At 46.0% G+C, this 16,410-nt stretch overlaps 1 protein-coding gene across 1 annotated transcript in view; it reads left to right on the forward strand.

The window, feature by feature from the left end:
- Positions 1-15,363: 15,363 nt before the first annotated feature.
- Positions 15,364-16,410, forward strand: part of LOC135384977 (uncharacterized) — a 40,100-nt gene continuing 39,053 nt past the window's right edge. Inside the window, exon 1 of the mRNA XM_064614158.1 lies at positions 15,364-15,440. Coding sequence (XP_064470228.1) covers positions 15,395-15,440 — 46 coding nt within the window. The 5' untranslated portion in view covers positions 15,364-15,394. The remainder of the gene's footprint in view (positions 15,441-16,410) is intronic.

Here is a 16,410-nt window from a genome sequence, read left to right on the forward strand (position 1 = left end):
GAGTAGAGTATTGTTAGATCGCCTCGAAGAGGGTGATGCCATAATGGTAGATAAGGGCTTCAATGTTCCGTGTCTCCCCAAGGAATTGAAGTGTACAATCCACCATTGAGGGTGAGAGGAGAAGCCCCGATATCCAAGAGCAGTGTTCAAAGTACAAGAGAAATTGCCAGTGAAAGAGTGCATGTTGAACGTGTGATCCGACGTGTGAAAGAATTTCACATTTTTGATCGGGCCTTTCCCGTCAGCATGGTGGACATTGCTGAGCAGATATTTTATGTATGCTGCTACCTTAGTAATTTCCAAATGCCTTAAATGAGGCCTAACGCGACACAGGGAAGGTATTAAACAACTGTACATGTACGAGGGGTGTTCAAGTCAAATCGGGACTTTCTGTCTCCTGAGTGTACAAATGGGTTCGCGCTACTTCTTTTTCGTCATTTTCACACGTGACAGGCCTCCGCGTTCACCACGTGGTGGTCCAAAGTTTGTGCAAAACAGAAGACACGTGCTGGACAAGATGGCCGACAACAAGGTGAGCGCACACATCGAACAGCGAATTGTCATGAAGTTTCTCGTGAATGAAGACGTAAAGTCATCTGAAATTCACAGAAGACTTCAGGCTCAGTATGGCCACGATACACTTAGCCGCAGCAAAGCATTTGAGTGGTGCAAACGGTTCCGGGACGGCCGGCATCAGTGCAGGACGATCCCGGCCGGGGCGGCACAGAGCCCAGTGTCAGAGTTCCTGAGAACATCCAACATTTTTCCGCGGTTTTCTGGGACAAGGCTGGCGCTGTTCATATTGATTTTCTGCACAGTGGTACCACCATCAATAGTGCATATTACTGCCAGGTTCTCAGGGATGTGCATGAGGCGCTGAAGCAAAAGCGGCCGGGCCTCATCAACAAAGGAGTCCTCCTCCTACAGGACAATGCACGCCCGCATACCGCGCACCTCACGACACGCAGCTTACAGGAACTTGGCTGGGAGTTGCTGCCACATCCCCCTTACAGTCCAGACTTCGCCCCCAGCGATTTCCATCTCTTCGGGCCACTGAAGGCGTTCCTTGGGGGCCCCCACTTCAGCTGCGACGACGAGGTCAAGAATGCGGTCCGATCATGGCTGCTACGCGCCGGTAAGGATTTCTACGCTGCTGGTATCCAAGCCATCGTGAAACGCTGGGACAAGTGCATTAGTGCAGCTGGAGATGACGTTGAAAAAATAAAACTAATTTCTCGCCTGTAAGTTCATTTTAGTTTTGCGAAAAATTAGAAGTCCCGGTTTGACTTGAACAGCCCTCGTATTATCGTATTATCATAATGTAATCTGTGAAGTGACCTTATCATTAACAAAGTAATAAAAATGACTCAGTTATGAGAACCGCATCTGGAGGAAATGTTTGTTGCACTGTATGCACTACAAGTTACAATATATACATTCATTTTGCACTTCACAACTGGAGCCTCCTTAGACGGATCTTCAGCTCCCTGATACTGTCTACGACATAGTACCCATTTATATACCTTTTCTACAAGATAGAATTCCCCAAGGTGCCCAGGCTGCGGATGTGTTTTGTGAGAACTTCTGGGATGAGAGCATGCTAAAAAGATACTGTCTACCCGAACTCCAAGAACGGCAACGGGATGCCGTCTTTCTCGATCATGGACAGAAATTCTCGATCTGGCCGACAAACACCCAAAGAAAGAGTCAGACGGTCGGCAAGAAACAAGCGAAACCACTGCGATATTTCAAGAGCGTTCTAACCGAACACTCTCGAACGAAGGAGGCCCTATAGTTCATTCTGCGTCCAACAGACGGCGCCAGTTTCTCCGCAAGTGGCGGATTGTTTATTATGAACCAACGCTTACATCCCCAAACACCTCCGAACGGAAGAAAGAGGAATAAGCGAGGGTCTACTCACACAGTTACCCCTCGTGGAAATCTCCCAAGACTCTAACAACAACCGCTTCCACTTGTTCCTTTCTGTACACAAAACAGAAGTATCACCTCAAAATGAACTGACAGCCGTTACACTCCCGAAGGTGGCCCACAAGTTTGGAATTAGAATTGTATTTTCAAACTCTTTTAAACTGAGCAAGTTGTCGCTTTCTAGTTCTGTAAAAGAACCTTTTGTGTGCGGTAAGGAGAACGTCGTATACCCAATTCCTTTGGAATGTGATTTTCGTTAAACGGATCAAACTGGTCGCTCTGTCAATGAGCGTCTAAGAGAACACATGCTTAGCACCCGGAAGAGACACGCTTCCCGTGAACTTGTGGGCCAACTTCGTGAGTGCAATGGCTGTAAGCCTATTCACAGTGATACTTCTATTTTGCGTACAGAAAAGAACAAATGGAAACGGTTGTTGTTAGAATGTTGCGAGATTATCACGAGGGGAAACTGTGCGAGGGAACCCTCGCTCATACCGCTTTCCCCTCTTCGGGGGCTTTCGGGGATATAGGCGTTGGCTCATAATAAACAGTTCCTGTGTCAGACAAATTTATTTTATTCTTCCGTGTCTCGCGCCCTAACTTTGTGGAATCGCGTTCCTGTTGGGTAAATTATCATGGAAGATCAAAGTATCGTTAGCTGACGTTGGTAATACTTCATAACTGGAAGGGCAAAGTTAAACGCCTACAGGAACACAAACACGAACACACACCGGCTCAGTGGAAGAACACCGATGTGCCGCTTGGAGTATCTCCGTGATCGTCGTCTCTGTGTGTTGAACTTAGCGCTTCCAGTTATAGATCAACAACAACAGGAGTAACATGGTTTTAACTACTTTTAAGCTTACGCTCTCTGCAAGCTAGTCACACACGCTGTACCCGCTTCTCTCACGGACAGTGCGCACCTTTAACGGAAGGTGACATTATTCAGACGGCACCGATTATGAGGGAAATAGGTACGCATAGCTTAAATGTATTGTGAGTTGATGCAAATCTCCCTCAGTACCCAGGTGAGGGATGCGTACTCTACACAGCCTCTGGGCGGCTTCTTCTAGAATTTATTTATTTTACCCTCGGGACTTTGGGGTGTAACAGACGGGAGTGAGGAATGGAATAGATATTTTCACATAAGTAAGGATACAAATATTGCACACACAGTGAACTAACAAGGTGCTAATCTACACCTAAGAATTGTTCAAGCTTGGCATTTTGAAGAAGCATAAGTCAACGTCAATCATGTTTAACAGAACGTTACACAATGCACATTACTAGTATGAAGCCGTTTGCGCCTCCACGAAGCAGGACCGCGACTCTGAAGGCCTCTTGAAAATTCGTTTTGTTCGATGAAAGTCACTGAAAAGGTTAGCCAGCTGTAGGAGTCGAACCCACATCTTCTGGATTGCCGGTCCAGGGCTCTACCAAGTGGGCTAAGCTAACTCATCCTCCTTTCACTCTTACATTTTTGCACACGCATACACACATTCATACGACAGGGATCGATGCCAGCGGCAAATGTTGAACATTAGAGAACTGATGTTCTGAGGCTGGAACAACACAGAAGGGACAATCACAAACAAGGCCTCAAGTTGCCTAAGAAATTAACGATGAAAGATGAAAGTCACTGAAAAGGTTAGTTAGCTGTAGGACTCGAACCCACACCTTCTGGATTATCAGTCCAGGGCTCTACCAATTGAGCTAAGCTGTGATGTGTGAACACCACGGCAACTGCGAACTCATCGGTTCACCAAGCTCAGTCTAATGTTGTTTAACGTTTATGTTTTGTAAGCTCGAAAAGTTCGTATCATGTCGCGCTTGCGTTAGCCCCTTTACAGCTGTCGCAGTGTAGGGACAAGAGTCGGAGGAAATTGACTGACGTTTTGACAGTCATTTGAGCAACAAAATGCCGTCACCGTTTTATTTTTGCAGAAAAAACGCGTGTTGTTTATATGCGAAACCGCACAACGCTACGGGGGAAGTTTTACGGACAATTTATCGACGTGTAACACCGACGACGATATTATGGAAGGACGAGCGACGTAAAACAAGATGGAAATCACGTTTTAGACCTTTTTGTGGGATTTTGTGCATTTTCCAGAAGTTTTGTTTTAATCGCACACTTTCATGCCATGCTGCGTCGTGTAGCACGCTACAAACTGCTGCACTCATGTCTAACATGTGCATTTTGTTTTCGATGAATCCCGGAGCCCAACAACATGTAGACGAAGGCTCGAAAAGCCATGTGGCTGCGGGAGACAAAAACGAAATACCAGGGCACATATTCCCACTTAGATTATTGCCACATTATGTTATCCTGGGAGTCTGAAGAGTCTGGGCATAGCATATGTCCTAGAAATCAAATCAGCGGGTTCACTCTTTTGCCTCAGGGACAAAAAATGTATAACATCGAGCATGAATTATAACTTGCTGTATAGTTCTATGTGATCTCACCACTCATCTCACGAGGTGCAAAAGTGTTATAGGCAACTTACGTGGCTGCCGTTATGGGTAACATCAGTGGTCAGCCTGCGTGCGAATTATTTCTGTTCACAGGAATTATTTTGCACACAACACTTAGAATTTAATGTTCATTATGGAGGGCATGCTAAGGAATTTGTAAGATGCAGCCACGCCTGCAGCATTTTCGAATGTCTGTCACCTTTACCGCTCGAGGGATATACGTTACTAAATGATTCGCCAGGACTGGCCGTTCGGGGTCTCTCCTAGTAGCACACATTATTGCCATGACGTTGAAGCAACACTGCAAATGTCGTCCAATGTGGAACAACGTTTTGTAATTTTGCAACATTCGTTAACATTATTATATGATAACGTTAGGCATATTACCAGAAGTGGACCAACGTTACTATCCATTTTACGATGTTCCTGCAACGTGGCAGCGGAATGTTTCTCCAGTGTTGCTAGCGAGCAGTGTCCGAACCTTCCTGGATCACCTTCGAGCAACGTTACTTATCCTCAAACATTGCGCGAACGTGGGTAATGTTCCCCCGAAAATTTGTTGCCAGCCACGATGCTGGCGAACGTTTCCGCAACATTGAGACAGCGTCCGAGCCACATTCCTTGAACACCAATAAAACACATAGGGAACGCTTGTGTTACGTTGCTGCAACATTGTGACGGCGTCACATCCATATTCCTACAGTTGCTTCGCGGCGGTTACACGGAATCAAAAAATTCCATCAACGCAAATAAGGTATGGAGGCAACATTTGTGTTATACTGCTGCAACAATGAGACAGCATTATAACCATATTTTTCCAACACAAAAAGAATAATGCCACGTATCATCTTTGAAGCGGCCGCACGGAACAGCAACAACAGGCAACGAGGCGTCGAACGACGGGCTGAAATCAACGACACGCCGCGCTGAAGGCGGCAACCGCATGGAGCACTTTTGCCAACTGAATGGCAGCAGAACTTGAAAGGAACGGTGACCTACTAAGCGAACAACAGACCACGGACCGATGAGCCGGTTTCTGCCAAGGATAGATATTTAGTCTGGGGAGAGGAAGTGACACCATCCGACGGAACCGTGTGAGCCAATGAAAACACGCTTCACAGGAAATGCCACAAGCACGTGACAAAGTCACCTGTGACCGCTTTTTTTTTCCTTCTTTCTTTTTTTCTTTCGGGCTTTGCTCTCTTCGTCCTGCCTCCTGGAAGGGCACGCAGATGGCCCGTCGCGCGGACTTCGACGTGGATATATTAATATCAGAGGTTTCAAGGAGGCCACCCCTTTGGAACGTCAAAGTTGTTTAGTATAAGGACATCAACTTAAAATATATCCTTTGGCAGGAGGGGCCAAGGTGTATGCAAGGCGAAGGTGACTAAATGAAACGTCAAAATATTATTTGTGGCACATGGCAAATCGGAAATGTGTGAGGAGATAACGGTAACAAAAACGCAGTCTGATATTTCTTTAGTGAGCATTGCTAGAAACACTCATAAGCCAATATTCTCTTCGTACGTATCTCAAAATTTCTTGTAAACGCCTGATTTCTAGACGTTATTAGCACCGTACTTTTTTCAAGAACCGCTAAAATATCATTTATGTTACTAAACAATGCGTACAGCAGTTTACTACAATAAGCATTGCCACATCGCGTGCAACAAGCGGTGGTAAACGCTATAGGCCGACGCTTCACCATGACAACCCGAACGTGGACATTCTGCTCCATGCGGTTGCATGGCTTCGATACCGTTCCGTTCACGCTGAGTTGCCGCTCCGTTGGCCCGATTCAGTTGGCGAAAGTTGCTCCATGCGGTTGCCGCCTTCCAGAAGCATCTGTTCCTTCGCACGCACCATTCTCAAGGACGGGCCGCCGATCTTCTGCATTTCCTCCTCTCCACCGACGCGTGTTTTCCAAGGTGTATGTAAAAAGGTAGCGATACTCCCATAAAGCCCTGCGTCTTCAAATCTACGTCATCTTTTGACGATCAACGCCATCCATCCGTTGTGCGGACAACTACAATTGTGACGTCACTCATGACATCCGGTGACGTCACAGTCGGCGTCAGTTCACGTGTTCGCGCACTTCCGTTTCCCTTTCCCTTCCTTCCCTCTTTTCTTACCTTTCCCCTCACCCCGCACGCGCTTCGTCTTCCTTTACTTCGATGGTGACATCGAACAGTGGTTTGAAGGCCGATGGATCGCCTGTTTGACCGTGAAAGTAGTACACTGAAGAGAGCAATGAAATACAAGACAGCGAACACTTCATGTAAGAGTGTACTTTTAACAAGTTTAATGACAAATCACCCATAGTAACATATGACAACTCGTGCGAACATTAAGAGGTTTGCGTTTGGTAGCTTGACGTTTACAGGATCCGCAATCAGTAGTATACACAAGGCCATGCACAGCACAAGATAATTTGTAGTACACATGTGGTCTCATAAGGGTCCTGCTCAAGTTTGGACTACAAGAAAGCTTTCAAAGAAGCTAGTCTATTCCACCACCACACATCACTGCAACACAAGGTATAACATCACTGCAACACAAGGTATACAATCTGCGAGAGTGCACTATGCAATATATGCCACTGTCATGACATGGTACCACAGGCAATAACTCTCAATATACAATCTGTATATCACCTGTAACTTTCACATGCAGATCACAAGTGAACGTAGGACACAACAAGGCAGCACTCGAAATGGCATGGAGGGTTACTTCATCTGGCACATCTGTCATAATGCTGTGTGGGTTGCTTCACCTTTTAAAAAGTGTTGAGTAATTCAAGGTAGCAATCCTCAGGCACTGGGGCAGGGCAAAAAGCAGCTGGTGTGCATGGCCCCTTGTACATGGTATATGCACATGACAGTCAACCTGAGACATTCAAAATAACACAATTCAAAGCACAAAATACATAAGCCACACTATATTACTCAGTAAAGCAGTCCATACTACGAACAATGTTTCTAAGCTCCCCAGAAGCATTTACGTGTTCTTCACGTGCACCGAGTGAAATTATGAAAGAGGTTAAACAATTACAACCTCAGCCTTGCAACTCGCCCTGCTGCCCTCGGATGCACTCTACATTCCTTCAGCTGTGCATTTTTGCGTCCCCACGGATCAAAACAAACGCACTCGAAGAAAAGGACTGAATATGTCAGCATACACTGAAATGTTTCGTTTGACCATAACTAAGATTTTTCTGAGAGCTTAGACCTGACACCTTGGGCAGTAAGGGACCTGTCAACAACTCAAAAGCTTCTTCACAGGTGTTAGCAAATGCGGCAATGTTCTTTCAGACTCTGCACGAGTTTACAGATTGTTCTTGATTGGTTGGTTGGTATCTGTGTTTGTGTTGGAGCAGGGTAGCTGCCCGTTCGGACGCCTGCAGCACCATTTCATATGGGTGAAGGACGTGGTTCACGTGATGCTAGTGTTAGTAGTGGCTTGCTATGTCGCTGTCGTTTAGGAAAGCGCATAGTGCTTTAAGGGCTTGGATGTCGTGTTCCTTCTTCTGCAAGGTTCCCATCATTTCTTGATTGCTGACGTCGCCGTAGATTTTTGTGTAGTTTTTCGTTCCAAGCCTGGAGTATGTGCACCTTTTTCTGCAGCTCCTGCAGCTTGCTCCTTGGATGCTGAAGTTTTGTCTCGTATTGAATCACACGCTGCGGACGGAGGCATTGCTCACCCGCGCCTATAGGAATGATGACAAAAGGAAAGTTACGGGTTGCAGTAACTGTGACAACAAAGCTACTCGATGGGGGTGCATACCTGCAGCTTGGGTTGGCGGTCCTGATGGTACCTGTAGAATATTGTCAACTGCATGTGCACAGACACCGCTAGCAGTTGCCCTGAAGGGAGGAGTCGTACGTCATGATGATCAGTAATCTGCTGGGTAGTGAGACCTCTGCACCATTCACTGTTGTGCAATGCAAGGTGATGCCACTGTTAACTTCAGGTTATGCCACTTTCTCATGTCAGTGTACCTCTACTATCAGAGTGCTAGTGATGATCCTGAACGGGTAAGCGTGGTGACCCAGTGCTCCCTGTATCACCTTCTGACCCTGCAGTTTCACCACAGACGGGCCTGCTGGGCACCAAGATGATGGCGTGTTGTCCGCTGTCCTCCCCAATGCTTCCGTTTTATGCTATATGGTGTCAACATACGTCTGTACAACAATACATGCATCTGTTTGACTCCTTTTGAGGCCATATGCTGATATAATGACAGGAACACAGAAAATATTGCTCATTTCTATGTTTTGGTAGGCACCATACTTACCAGCACTATATGAAGAGCACTTGAGTGTCGGGACGGCATCCCACCTGAGCCTTCCTGTGTGTAAAAGTGCAGTCTGTGAAATGGGTTGTGCACAAAGCAACGTGGGGTGTCAAGGAAACAGAACAGCTCTGCAGCTTCAAGTCACAAAATTCCGGCCATGCTAGCACCTGTAAAATATTCCCATTGTTAGTAGATGATACACAAAAATGCATGCAGGATATTACACAAGAATTGGCCGGTATCCCAAGCATGCATCAGACTGAAACACCAAGCCCCAGAGCTCACTGTACCATGTTCAAATGCACAACCACCAAATGCAATCAGAAGCAAGCAAGAAAGCAAGCCCAAAGCCATGACCAAGTGCCCACCAGACAAGCTACATAGCTCCAGAATCCATCCAAAAATGGGCAGAAGAAGAAATCATACGACAAACTCGTGCCTCTATGTGAGGTGCAGTGGCGCGCACTGTTCAATTTCGCGCGCCCAATATCAGCAACAGCAAGGCACGTGGCTAATATTTTGAGTGTTTACCAGCTCAGTTGATGTTGATCAATGCGGACAGATATTCACGCAGCAACAGTGCTGAAAATCACACAGTACCATTTATGCACCAGCAAACTATCACATGCAGCTGCTTCACAGTTTTTTTTTTGTTTTTTTTTTTTTTTTTGCTCTAGGCCACATCATATCCAAAGCTAACCGCTTGAAGTATGCAGAAATAAGAATAACCGCAGTATATGCACGTATAGCGCTTCTCGGAACAACAATGCTTCTTCAGGTGCTCACCTGGCAGGATTCTGAAAAAAAAAAAACGGTAGGAAGGTTGTGCCGCTTGTGTGGTGTGCCCTCAGCGACAGTCTCCTCTGCTGTTCAGAAAGCACGCCTATCTGGGTATCTGGACGTGGCTCACGCCTTTACCAGGGCCTGCAAGAGGAAATATTCTGACGATGTTCAGCTTCTCTACTACACGTTAAGCTTACCTTCAAGTACCTAAATGTGTAACTCGAGTGTTCTTGTACGATATAGCAATAAATACAAGCAAAAATTGCGAAGCAGTCCGTACGGCACAAACGGAGACACTTAGGAACTGCGCATGCGCGGCCTGCGGAGAGCAGCAGGATGCGGAAACTCGCTTACTCTGCACGGCTTTGACGTACGCATAGAGCAGGCAAAGATGTACGTTTTCCTATATTGAATAACCGAGTAAGTGATTAGTACCTAACTTTTCTCATCGACGTAAAAAAAAAAAGCTGCTTACATTCGTATTTGTCCTCGCAACACCAAGGTTCGCTCGCGCATCAAAATACCAGGGTTGCCGGGCCAGATTTAGTATTTTCCCGCCTTCGCTACCAATTTAGATTTACCTTGCAGTGTCATTGCCACGGAAACCTGGTGCGTTCCCAGGATGCTGTACCACTGGGACCTACTCGCGATCGCACCAGGTGAAATACCCTCCGTAGGTAACCTCTGGATAAAGGTAGGACGGATACACCGGCGAAAGTTTTCCGGCCGCACAGCGGACACTCAGCAACACGATTCCGGACAAATAAATGTAGAAGAGAGTGGTCGGGCTGTCCTATGTCAATCGACACACGTCCCCATGCGTCACACAATGAGGCAAAGGAGGGAGGCAAGTAAAATTAACAACAACATTTAATTTTACGGTTGAACAGTTAATTGAACGGTTGAACATTGAACGGTTGAACGGGATTCCACTGCTCAGAATTGCCCACAAATGATCTCGCGGGGAAACTACAATATCAATTCGACAATCTAATTACAGCAGTCGCGTAACAATTTCGATTCAACTAACAAAGTTCTTGGAAATGGTGATACAAAAAGTCTTATGAGGAAGTCGGTGGCAGTCCTGACGATTCCTTCGATGACTTCTCCGTTGATCCCACGTGGTCCAGTGTCGGATGGGGTGGTGATTCGCACTTCACTTCACTAACTTAGTAGGCACAGACAAAATGGTAACTTGAAAATTTAACATGCTAGCGTGGGTAACTTAGGAGGCTGGTGCGGCCACGTCCGATTCCTTCTCACATTTTTTTACGACTGCCCCAAGTCGAAGTCTTCCCGCTCTCTTTATGTGTTCGGTTTGTTTATTTTCTCACTGTACATGCCGCCGTCCACAGGTGTTTTGCGTTATATCGGCACCTATTCGGCTCCTTTGCCCCCAACCCCAAACGACAACATGCTTCTCCAAGTGCAGGAAGTGACATCTTGTTTACTGCCTTCCACTTAATAAAGATAAATGATTGACTGGTGGGGACAATGGGAGACGACTCTCCTTTTTGACTTTTCGGCGCCCGGTCACCGTCTAATCCCAATGCGTAGGCCCCAGTGCTGGTTCCGCTGACCGTCGCACATTTGAATTCTTCCGCCAATCCTTTGGGGCCGCCTATAATGACACTGTGTCGGCGAGCGAAGGCCGAGGGAGGGGAGTGACGGAGCCACACATTACCCCCAGGCATATGCGGGCGTAAAACAGTTTGGAGGGAAGCAAGGTCAACATTCCCAAAATATGAAGAAAGACCAAAGATACCAAAGGTCGGCTTTTGTTACAGTCATACAGTGTTTCCTGACTACCAACGGTCTTTAATACATTCCATGATTATTTTCATGATTTGTGGGATGACTGCGCTTCATCCTTTCTTCATGCAGTGCCATCTGTGTTTTATGACTACAGGCGGCCATGACATTCCTTGACCATTTTCGTTATATGTGCCACGAACCGACATTATTGGACTACGGCTGTTTCACACAGTATCATAGATTGTGTTACAGTGTTATGTTTTACAGTGTTTACAGTATTTTATGACTACCGACGGTCATTATGACATTCCATGATATTTTAATTATATCTACCATGACCCGACTCGATGCAACTCAGCTCCTTCAGATTGTGTCATACAGTGTTTTATGACTATCTTCTAATACCTTAGTGACTACAGGCAGTCATAAAACTGCATGGCACTGTGTGAAGCAGCGGTAGCGGCATAAAATCGAGTCATGACCTGTATCATGAAAATAGTCATACAATGTCAATATGGCACTGTTTGAAACAGTGGCAATCCTACAAAATTGATTCATGGCACATGTAAAATGGCACATGCCATGAAAATAATCATGGAATGTCATAATGACCGTCGGTAGTCATAAAACACTGTATGACACAGTTTGAAACAGTGGTAGTCTCATAAAATTCATTCATATGGCACATATCATGAAAGTAGTTATGGGATGTCATAATGACCGTAGTCACAAAACACTGTATGACACTGTTTGAAGCAGCGGTAGTCCCACAAAGCAATTCATGGCAGATACCACGAATATAGTGATGAAATGCCATAATGACAAAGAGCTGTCATAAAACACCGCATGACACTGCGAAAACCTGGGGCTGTTGGTTCAGTAGTCATAAACTCATGATACATTGGCGTAATCATGAAAGTCTCGGTCATGACAATTTCCATGACGGAATAATACGGAATACATTTCGACATGTTGCTTTGATTAAATTGTTTTGTCTTTGATTAATTTGGTTGACCACCGGATTAAATTGGGTAGCGCTTGGATTAAATTTGGTGACTAAAAGTTTGGTGGTTAAAATCAGCGGGTAAAGCTGTAGTTACTGAGTATATATCTCATGTAGAATTAAGTCTCACTGCTCCTACACTGCGCATATTTGTAAGCAATCTGGAATGTTCAGTTTCCTACAGAGAGCACTCAATCTATTTTGTGTTTAAATGGAACAAGAAAAAAATGCAACATCAATCAGTGATAACGGTTGTCGTGCTGACGTAGCAGGAAATGTATAATAAATGAAGAGACTTGACAGTTCCGAAGCTTTAAACCAGAAGTTGTGGACCAGCATGACGCGCCATTTTCACGACTTCAGCGCGACGTCTCGGCTTATACGTAGAAGTGGTTTTTTTTCGCGCGGAATTATTTTTCGCGTTTTTCGCGCACACCTCCAAAATCGCGAATTTAAGTTTCCGCGAATAACTCTGGCCATATGAGGGCGAAAATCGTTCCGCGTTCGACGCTATATCGCGACTACCTGACCCTTTCTACTCCATGTAGCGTAGGCAGTTTAAGCAAGCGCAGAATATTGTTTTATCCCATCAGGCAAGATGAAAAGAAATGAAAATTTATCATGCTTTTGTTACTCCTATAAACGCGTTGCACTATACATGCAATATACCACTATACCACGAAGCCCTTCCCCGCATTCTCAAAACCAGCTTGAATGATAGTACCACATCTCAACCGAACTGGCCAGTGCCCCGAGTGATAATTAATAAGAACCGCTAAAATAAACTGGCTAACTTGCACACGGCCAGTACAATGGCCTCCTACAGGGTCCCTAAAGGCCATTTGACAGGGCCTTTCCTCCCATCTCTGTGAGGAGAAGAAAGGAATAGACCTAGAATGCCGCAATCCACGTGAACAACGGATGTCTTAGTACGTGCCGAAATATGCCCGAGTATTGACGGCGGCACGATATGCAAGGGCAAAGCACTCCCGGAAACCTGTGCCGCGAATTTAAGTTCTTGCGAATCAATCCCCAAAGCAGCTCTGCTCGAAAACGCGAAAATATTTTCCGCGCGGGGAAAAAAGCGGTTCTACAGTATCTAAATAGACACACTGCCACGCTGTCAATGCTCACAGTTCAACTTATCACGTAACAGGAAGTCAACCCATGAAATTACAGACTCAAAAGGTATCGCTGACTACATAGAAAAGATGTCTGCCTTCTTTCCCCCCATGGATATTTGAAACCTCTGAGAATACAGTAGCGTCTCGGCGTTGCCATGGTACGCTCTTAATCGGGTTCCACCTAAAGTGCCTATAAACAGGCTGTGCCGCGTAGATCCCCTCCAGACTATACAGCACTGGCTATATGCCGTGCCTCATATAACGTTACAACGCATTGCCAACGGCCGCCACTGTTGAGCCGTGGTTACACGGCACCGCTACTTTTATTCTTTGTTTTTTTCTTTGCGGCAAATACTAGAAGGCACACCAACAAGAAATCGTGCCATATGGAATCGCAGGACGCCAAGGGGTGCCTCTTACGCGCTTGTTGCAACGCGTTGGACGGTTCCTTTTGTTTTCTTTGTGGTGTTCATTTCTGCACCTCGTGACCGGCGAACACGCAAGACCGAAAGATTTGAATTTCAGACGCGCGTTCCACCGCGATTTCGGCCCTGTTGGGTTTGGATGACAAGTGGAGGGGAGTTTGATGTTATTTGGAGCACCTTGCAATGTCTTGATACTACAATACGTGCGTTCTCTTGTGCAGTCGTAGTTACGCGATGCCACTGCGTCCCGGATTGACGAACGTTGGCCTAGCCGGAGGGACGCGGGGATCATGCCAACAGGTCGGTTGCAGCTGTGGAGGATTCGTTAAGAGGGAAGATGCATTGTATATGCGGAATGCCCTGCTGGGTGGGTGGTGCCTTATCTGCCGTCATTCTCCCGCAGATCAAGGACTTCTCTAGATCAAGGTTTTGAAAGACAATGACTTTAGTAAGAGCTGGATTAAGCCAAATCTCGGAGAACTGCTAAAAAAAGTTCCTTAGCTACGATTGCGACATCCTTCGGACTTTAAGACAGTACTGATGTAACATCTGCTGTGACTGTTGCAGAGGCACAGACGGACAACTGTGACTTTAAAGGAACTTTCAGGTGACATGTTGTTTCATTGTATATTGCAAAAAGCAAATAGAATATACCACTTATAGTAAACCATGTGTTGCTCTGTTGTGCAGTCCATGATACATTCTTAACGGCTTTAGTTACCGTTGCAGCGGCTTAGTAACTATTGCTAGTTGTCTATTCCTCTACTTAATTTCAGCAGGACCACAACAGCTGCCGGCAGTTTGCTGTGCGCAGGAATTGCGGCCTGCTGCCATTGTAATGGCAGCAGCGCTATGGCGCACTGGAAATATATGTGGCACTCACGTGCCGTATATTTCCGGTTAGCGCCGTTTAGTGTCGGTGCCGCATGCATTGCGTGACGTCATGATACGTATAACGTGCCTTGTAGAGCATGCGGCACATTTTTGCAATTTGTTGCCGGATATATCAGTCACGTTAAGTGGAACTCGATTTAGAGTGTAACGCAGGTATGCCAGACGATCAGCTATCGCCCGCTAAAGTGATAGCGCACAGTGCGATATGTTGTACAGGGTAGTGTTTTGGAATTGCGCATCCTGGTTCTAGCTACGCTATTGTGGCGGAAGATGTATACTACTCTCAGCTGTGTCCACAAGAAGCAGAGCAAACAGTATCACAACTGCTCATCGTCAAGGTTGACGGCAACGCGCCGCAAGGTCAGCCAAGCCTATTGAAGCTAACATTCAACTGGTTCCTGCCCTGTGTAACTATTACTCGACTAACGTTCTGTATATATTATTTAAGGACCTTTAGCTTTCGCTAAGAAGATGCCAGCAACCAACCAATAAACCTTAGTTCTCTCTGTCCGGCACTCATGTTTGCATTTATTGTCCTTTGGCAAACAGGATGCGCACGATAAACGGAGGGCAGTGTATTCAGCTGTATCCATATCAGCAGTGGAAAAAAATATGGGAATACCTCAACGCTGAAAGCTACTGCAAGGCACAGGTAGTAGTAGGTGCGATGTTCCTTCTGCAAAGAGTTTCGATATTTGCGGTCTGCGCGGTAATGATTGTGTACTGTGGTAATTTTTGCGACGTTGACAGCCGTAAAGGTAAGGAACAGTGGCTTGCTTATCGTCCTACTGATATCGCCTGCTTTACGTACCGCACGTCCTACGTGACCTCCGACGCCGCACTCTCAAACGTTGCATACCTGCGCACAGCTGACGACAACCCAATAAGGCCTAAACAGCTGCGCAGAAAACAAAGGAAATGCAAATCATGTCGCCACAAAATTACTGAATTTACTTGTGAAATCCACGTCAAGCGCAACCATTTCGACAGAAAAGCTCTGATTTTGCTTTGGGCTGTGTTTCGTAATTTCAACCTTAGATATGTAACTTCACCTGAAACCTGAAACTTATTTCTTTTTCAACAATACCGAGAGTTGGGCTAGTTGAGTAACATTCATCTTCGCGCTTTTTGTGATGAATTATTTCTTTTTCTAAAGCGTCGATTCCACGAGCTTTCTCTTTAACGTACGGTACAGGTTATAGAGGACACTTGCTTGATGGCTTTACCGCAGTGCACCCTTGAAAGGTTCTAAGCAATCTGAACACCATTGGTTGCACTGAGCCCAGACAGTGTATCAAGCAAGACTGACAAGAGAATGCCTCTGTCCAGGCTTTCCGTTCATGATTGCTTTGTCAAGCTTTAGTCTCACCAAGGTTGTTTCCCTCTGTTTCTTTTTACCTTTGTGTATTCCCACAGCAGTTTCCTGGGGCGCCGAGTTCCTGGGGAACTTTTACGACCCGTTAAAGGCGACCCGCATACGACGTTTTCTCGACGCAAGAACGCCGAGCGCTCGGCATTTTTACGTTCAACTCCACGAACAATAGCCGTCGAGCGGGGACGCCGACATCTGAGGTGAACAGATCGGAGCGGCAAGCGCAGGAAGCGACGTGTCGGTCTTGACCAATGGCATGCTTGACCGGAAACGACCGTCTCCACTGCTGTGGGGGCATAGACGGTGTGGTCACGAAGTACGCGCAAGTGGAATACAGAATGAAGTGGACCAACAGA

The sequence above is a fragment of the Ornithodoros turicata genome, chromosome 1, assembly GCF_037126465.1.
Source record: "Ornithodoros turicata isolate Travis chromosome 1, ASM3712646v1, whole genome shotgun sequence".
NCBI lineage: Eukaryota > Metazoa > Arthropoda > Arachnida > Ixodida > Argasidae > Ornithodoros > Ornithodoros turicata.